Here is a 7,848-nt window from a genome sequence, read left to right as displayed (position 1 = left end):
AATTTATATTACATATATTTATTTTTATATATAAATATAATACATATATACAATTATTATATTATATTATATTATATTATATTATATTATATTATATTATATTATATTATATTATATTATATTATATTATATATCAGCCTTCTGAGAACATGGAGTCAATTCTCATCCCTCACCTCATCCTGGGGACCTCACAACAGCACAAAAATTAATAAGCACATGTCCCTGCCATGGCAGGGGGTGGGATTTAAGATTCTATCCAACCCAAAATAGTCTGGGATTCCGGGATTACCTTTTTTTGTCCCCCACAAAAAAAAAACACAAAAACCCCAGTGTGTGTCACAACCCAGCTGTGCAGCACCACGGGATGCCAGGCACCAGAGATCAGATTAGAGCTGCAGTTTCGGGATAAGTGGTGGGATTTTGGGTGGATTTGTCTGCTTGGCCAACCGAGACATTTAATTTTAGCAGCGCTTATCTGGCAGCTCTCTCCAAAGCTGCCCTGAGGGCTTGCCAACGAGGGGAGATCCGAGAAAAGGAAAGAGTCTCAGACTCTCTGTGGGTCCCAGAAAACCAGAATAATTCGGGCTGGACACTAATGGTCATCTTGTTCCCACCCCGTGTGCCTCCAGGGACACACCGTGAGGCCACCTGTGCCTGCACACCTCTCACCCATCAGCCTGAATATTGACTTTATTCTTATTTGTTGTCTCAAATCAGACATGTGCTCTTAACTGTTGTTTACTTCAGTTAGTAACCTGTTCTTATCTGAGCCCATTTTTTGGAACAATTCCCTTCCAGGAATGAGGGAGAGGCTGTGTGGTGTTTAGCTGCAGTCTGGGGTTAAAACATGACATATTGGATTTAAAAAACATACAAACAAACAAACAAACAAACAAACCAAAAAACCCACCAAAAAAAAAAAAAAACTGTAATTTTGAAGAAAGTGATGAAACAAAGAAAATTTGTCTTAACAGAACTGTCCCAAAGTTCTGGTGTAGTTTAAAAGGAAAGAGCAAACCCCATAGCAGCTCCATGGCAAACCATCTCTTTCCCAGATCTTCACCTTTTAATGAATATTTGTCAAAAAAATAGCAGTTTATCATGGTATACTTATGTTATATTCACCAATTGTCTTCCTAGTCAGCTTTTAAGTATTCCTAGCTTTGTAAAGCAAAGCTGCAGCATTTTCACAAAGACAAAATGGTTTTGAAATTACCAAACTACAACTGCATTCCAACCCTGGAACTGCATCTTCAAGAGCTGTCTTTTATAACAGTAATGTTTTGTTCTCAAAGTGTTGATGGGGTTTATGGTTCTGTTTGGGATTGCTTGGAGTTTCTTCTGCAGGGGGAGGTTGGCTTTTTATAATATTTAGAATTTTTTTATTAGTTATTATATAAAGATTGAATGTAAAACCAGGACTGTGTAAACACAAACACATAAATACAAAAGTATTTTCCACTTCAGCCACGAGCAAAGGCTGTGTTAAAAATGATGTGTTTATATCTGATTACTGCCTCTTCAGAGTCATTCCCAAAAGGGGAAGGGAACGTTCATGATTTGGATGGATGCAGCTTGGCAGCGTGGACTGAAGCAGCTTTCAGAAATCAGAAATATGAGCTTGTTTCTGCTACAGGACTTCACTCTGTGCAGATCTGCTCAGGAGCAGTGCAGAAATTAAAAAATCACAATGCCTCTGGATCCCTGGAAGTGCCCAAGGCTAGGTGAGATGGGGCCTGGGATGGTGGAAAGTGTCCCTGGCCATGGCAGGGCTTGTGGAAACCCATGGCACCACAGGGAATATTTCCTTTTATTTATATGTAATTATATCTCTGCCTGCTCTGGGGTGCCCTGACCCCCAGGGCAGCACTGACTCTGACCCTCATCCATGCAGAAAGTTTCCCAGACTTCAAGATGGACTGGAACCCACAAAAGTGAGAAATAGATTATAGAGAGCAGTGTGGGTGTGTCTCTGGGTGAGAAATTGAGGGTTTGGGGTTTTTAGTGTGTTGTGGATGGAAGCAAGGTGGAGGGCACAGGGTGTCGTCCTGGGTTTCTTCTTCATGCTGCTTCTTCCTTCTTCTCCATGGGTTTGGGTGGCATTTTGTAATTGGGCAGAAAATCTGCATTGTGGGCTCTGTGGGATCAGTTATTGGTTTAAAAGGGAAAATAATCCAGGTGTCAGTTCTTAATTGCATGGTTTAGTCTTAAAAGACCTTGGAACAAGAGATTGTTGGCCATTTTGTGCCTTCCAATGAAAAGCTGCAGAACTCAGAGCAGTGAGACTGTTGTACTGATAAGAAATAATAAACACCTGAGTCTGAACATGAATTACTGTCTCAAGTGCCTTCAGACCTAGAGAAACCCACAACTGAAACCCCCACAAGGGCTGGCACTGGATGGGATTTAGGGTCCCTCCCAACCCAAACCACTCCAGGACTCCATGAAAAGCTGCAAGCAAGAACCACAGAGCCAGTGAGGCTGGGAAAGACCCATGAAACCAGTCAGCCCAACCATCTCCTGTGGGAATCCATAAAACTAGAGGGTTTTGGGGAAGCTGCAAAAGGTAGGCTTTAGAGACAGCAGAACTGTGATTGGAGTTCAGTAGTAGTTATGAGACAGGTTAGCAGAAAATTATGTAAAAAGTAGAAAAGTAAAGACAAATAGAACAATGGTTTGTGTATTAACGCTTGTTTAGAATAAGTCTTTAAGTTGTAGAAAAGTGTATTTAGTGAGACATTAGGAAGTTTTAAGCTTAATAATGCAGCTCTGTGCATTGTGTTTTAAGGCTTACAAGCAGGTATCGTATTTTAAATGAGTAAGTATTGTTTTAACTGAAGGCATGTGTGTTTGTAGTAGTTGGAATAGAACAACTGTCAATATATTTGTGCTTTGCTTTGTGCTCACAGACCCCGTGAGGGTGGAAAAGACCCATGAAACCATCAGACCAACCATGTCCCAGCATGGCAAAGGCCACCCCGCCCATGTCCCCAACCCTGCTTTTGAATCCCCCCAGCGATGGGGACCTGTTGGGGTACCTGTTGCTGATTCCCCGACTTCTGGGACTCAGGCTGGGCCCTCCAAGGGGTGGCTTTGTGTCAGGAAAGAGAGAAACACTGGATTTTTTTGATCTTTAGGTTCTTGTTTCTTTTTATCTTACCTAGAGTTTTGCATGCTGTCCACACTCAGCACACTGGAAAAGCTCCACAAAATGGCCAACAATCTCTTGTTCCAAGGTCTTTTAAGACTAAACCATTCAATTAAGAGCTGACACCTGGATTATTTTCCCTTTTAAACCAATAACTGATCCCACAGAGCCCACAATGCAGATTTTCTGCCCAATTACAAAATGCCACCCAAACCCATGGAGAAGAAGGAAGAAGCAGCATGAAGAAGAAACCCAGGATGACACCCTGTGCCCTGCACCTTGCTGCCATCCACAACACACTAAAAACCCCAAACCCTCAATTTCTCACCCAGAGACACACCCACACTGCTCTCTATAATCTATTTCCCACTTTTGTGGGTTCCAGTCCATCTTGAAGTCTGGGAAACTTTCTGCATGGATGAGGGTCAGAGTCAGTGCTGCCCTGGGGGTCAGGGCACCCCAGAGCAGACACAGAAATATTCCCTGTGGTACCCTGGGTTTGCACAGGGACCCTACCCTGTCCAGGCTGGACAGCCCTTTCCAGGAAGGAATTCTCCCAGTATCCAACCTGAACTTCTCCTGCAACTTTATCCCATTTTCTCTCACCCTGCTGCTTCCTCCCTGGGGGAAGAGCAGAATCCCAGCTCAGCACAGGCTCATTCCAGGCAGAAATCCTGTTTAAGCCCCCCAAGCCCTGGGGACAGTCCCTGCCCAGCCCAGACCCTCGGCAGGACTTGAACCCGAAACCTCTGTGTGAGAAAAACCAATCACTTGTTTTTAAAATTGAAAAAGTGTAATAGTAATACAATGGTTATAAAAATAGTAATATAATTAGTGTAATAAAAATTTGACAATTTGGATTAGGACAATACGAGACGATAAAAAGAAAGAATTACGGACAGTTCAGGTACCTCTTTCTGGGCAAAATAAGCCCAAAAAAGGACCCACGTTAACAGAGGATTAACCCTTAAAAGCAACAGCCTGTTGCATATTCATACACCTCATCCATGATGCATAAATCCCATTCAAACACAGGATTCTGTCTGGGCAGTGTCAGCTTCTACCTCTGAATCCTGATGGTGTCTCCAGGGCTGAGCAAGGCAGGAAAAGGTCATTTCTTCTGAAAATGGAGCAATAAATTCCCTTTCTCTGAAAGATTCAGGTGTCCTGTGGCTGCCATCTCACTGTGAGTCCTTTCTTTTAAAAAAGTATCTTATAGTATAGTTTCTATTTTAACATTTTGTTATAACCTAAAACTATATTTAACACACTACTTAAGAGAATTATTCCAGCATAACTTTCTACCATAACACATATAACCTTCAATAAATGTGTTGAATATTTATTCAATACATTTTAATATTTGCCAAAAGCCGATCATAAAACACGCATTTTTCACAAACTTTGTGCCATCTTCTCTCAGCCTGTTGCTTCCCCCCTGGGGGAAAAGCGGGATCCCAGCTCAGCACAGGCTCATTCCAGGCAGAAATCCTGCTTCAAACCTCACCAGGCCCTGGGGACAGTCCCTGCCCAGCCCAGACCCTATATGGGACTCGAACCCAGGACCTCTGGGACTCCAGCCCTCCATTCCAGGGACGCCCAAAGGCCTCTGTGGAAACAAGGCCCATGCAAAAAAAAAAAAAAAAACACCAAAAAAAAAAAAAAAAAAAAAAAAAAAAAACCAAAAAAAACCCCAAACCCTGCGGTTTTACCTGTCAGTGATAACAATCAGGTGAGCTTTTATGGGCAGTTCTGCACACCAGTAGTAACCAGGAGCTCCTCTGAGTAGGTTGGGCACTTGGGTTTGGCAGCAAAGGTAAGCAGGCAGGGCCAGGCCGGACATCACCTGTGAAAAATGTGCATTTTATGATAGGCTTTTGGAAATCATTAAAATTAATATTATCTGTGTTATGTTAGGAAGTTGTGCTGTATTAATTCTCTTGAGTAGTGTGTTAAATATATTTTTAAGTTATAAAAAATGTTAAAATAGAAACTGTGCTGTGTAAGATACTTTTTTTTCTAAAGAAAGGACTCGCAGTGAGATGGCAGGACACCTGAATCTTTCATAGAAAGGGAATTTATTGCTCCATTGTCAGGAGAAACGAACTTATTCCTGCCTTGCTCAGTCCTGAAGATGCTGTCAGGATTCAGAGGTACAACCTGGCACTGGCCAGACAGAATCCTGAGTTTGAATGGGATTTTTGCATCATGGATGAAGTGTATGAATATAAAACAGGTTATTATTTTTAAGAGTTAATCCTCTGTTAACGGGGATCCTTTTTTGCGCTTATTTTGCCCAGAAAAAGATATCCGGACATCCGTAACTCTTTGTTTCTATTGTCTCGTATTGTCCTAATCCTAATTCTCCAAATTATGATTATTATAATTGTATTGCTATTTTTATAACCATTTTATTACTATTAAACTTCTAAAAATTTAAAAAACAAGTGATTGGCATTTTTCATATCGCCTCAGCTCTGTGGCCAGGTGAGGGTGAAAAGAGCTGGAGCAGACGTGTGCGTGTGCATTAACGGCTGTGACATTGATTGGCATGTGTAGAAAGCTTTTTAGAAACGGGTGTAAACCCTTTGGAATGAAAAATCACATTGTGTAACAAACTGTATATGATCTACAAAAGCGAGCACCTCGGTGTGAGTAACGGGATGAGAGACACCCCTCACGCAGGCAGTACGGTAATAAATCCACACTGATTTTCCGTGTCTAGCTCTGGTTACACAATTTTCTTTCCCGATTTTCTGCGAGGCCTGAAGGAACTGGCCGCACCAGGACTCGAACCCGCACTCCCCAGAGGGAGGGGTCCTCACTGCACAGCCCTGGCGGGACTCGAACCCGCGGCCTCTCGGCTCCCTGCGGGCCGCCCCTCGCGGCGCCGGTGGGTATTTGTGTCAGGCGCGGCGCGGGCAGCCCGCGCGGGTCCTGCCGGGCGCGGCTATAGGCGGCGGGCGCGGAACCTCCTCCCTCTTTTCTCGCTCGGCAGCCGCGCGGAGAAGATGGGTGAGAACCGCTCTGCTGTGGAGCCGGGGCCGGGAGCGGGGCTGGGAGCGGGGCTGCGGGATCCCCCGCGGTGCTCGGCAGGCGCTGCGCGCCCCTCCGCAGCCGGCCGTGTGCGCTGCGGGCAGCGCCGCGGGCCGTGAGGCCGCGTCCGCCATTACCCGCCGCATGCCCGCCATAGGCCTCAGGCCGCCTTCCCCTCATGGCTCCCTCCCCGCCTCACGTCGGCCCCGTCTCGCCCTGCAGGGAAGTGCCGAGGCCTCCGCACCGCTCGGAAGCTGCGCAGCCACCGCCGGGACCAGAAGTGGCACGACAAGCAGTACAAGAAGGCGCACCTGGGCACGGCGCTGAAGGCCAATCCCTTCGGGGGCGCTTCCCACGCCAAGGGCATCGTCCTGGAGAAAGTGTGGGTGATCCTCCCACATGGAATGGGCGGCCCAGAGCCCCTGGGATGCTGCTCACGCGAAGGATGGGGAAAAACGGAGATTCGGGGTTTTTTTTCCAAAAAGGGTGGAGGGGGGGGGGGGAATAAAGATCTTGGGTCAGAATTCGTTTTTTTAAAAAGAATGGGAGGGGTTGACACAGCTTACAGCAGAATGGGAAACGTGTGGGGTTTTAGCAAAAATTAGGGAAAACCAAGATTTGTGGCAAGACTTAAAGAAAATAAATCTATTTAAAAAGTTAAAAGGGAATTGTAGTTCAAAATCGGAATTTTTTTTTTTTGCATAGTTGATAATCAGGATTTTTTGGCACAAATGGAAAGGAAATAATGTTCATGTATCATAGATCCTACCTACTTCCTCCTTCTTTTGCTACTTTTAAAGAATTTACAAATTTCATTAGGATGCTGCTGCCACAGCTCTGGTTTTGAGGCAGTGTTTTTTGGTTTCAGTTCTGGGATTTCTCTTTCTGTTTTTTTTTTTTAATTTTATCGAATTAATCTGGAGATTATCTCAGTTTCTGTTTGGCATAGGAAGTGGTATTTTATGGATTCAGGCTTAAATCTAGATTAATATATATTAATTACTAACTCAGTACTTCTAAACTATCTCACAGGTGTTGAGTACAATTTACAGTGAACACGAGGTAGAAAGGTTGATTTAATTAATGCCCCTCGTGGTCCCCCACACTGATTTCCTTGCTGGCTGGTTTCCTTTGCAGGGGGGTCGAGGCCAAGCAGCCCAACTCTGCCATCAGGAAATGTGTCAGGGTCCAGCTCATTAAGAACGGCAAAAAAATCACAGCTTTTGTCCCCAACGATGGCTGCCTGAACTTCATCGAGGTAATTGCCCAGCGCCCTAAAACCTTGCGAGGAGAAGCGTGAAAATCAGATTCATTGCCCTAGCACCGATTCAGTCTGGCGATGGTTTGGTGGGTTTGGTTGGCACCCTGAGCGTTGCAGGCGGTGCTGGGGCAGGTGCAGCTCCCTCAGGGGCGCGTGGGGCTGGCTCTGGCGCTCACTGTCCCGTTCTGTCCCTGTCCTGTCCCAGGAGAACGACGAGGTGCTGGTGGCCGGCTTCGGGCGCAAGGGCCACGCCGTGGGCGACATCCCCGGCGTGCGCTTCAAGGTGGTCAAGGTGGCCAACGTGTCCCTGCTGGCCCTCTACAAGGGCAAGAAGGAGAGACCCAGGTCGTAAACGCTCACCGGGCTGACAGGAACACAAATAAAATCTTATTAAGGTTTTAAA

At 45.3% G+C, this 7,848-nt stretch overlaps 1 protein-coding gene across 1 annotated transcript; it reads left to right on the top strand.

The window, feature by feature from the left end:
* The first annotated feature begins 6,093 nt into the window (after positions 1-6,093).
* RPS23 (ribosomal protein S23) lies at positions 6,094-7,848 on the top strand. The gene is made up of 4 exons (XM_059491768.1): positions 6,094-6,163; positions 6,407-6,566; positions 7,322-7,442; positions 7,651-7,848. The coding sequence occupies exons 1-4, from the start codon at positions 6,160-6,162 to the stop codon at positions 7,795-7,797; spliced, it is 432 nt and encodes a 143-aa protein (XP_059347751.1). The 5' UTR covers positions 6,094-6,159; the 3' UTR covers positions 7,798-7,848.

Source organism: Ammospiza nelsoni, chromosome Z (genome assembly GCF_027579445.1).
Source record: "Ammospiza nelsoni isolate bAmmNel1 chromosome Z, bAmmNel1.pri, whole genome shotgun sequence".
Lineage (NCBI taxonomy): Eukaryota > Metazoa > Chordata > Aves > Passeriformes > Passerellidae > Ammospiza > Ammospiza nelsoni.
Note: the sequence above shows the minus strand (reverse complement) of the source record. Positions and strands in the feature narration are given on the sequence as shown.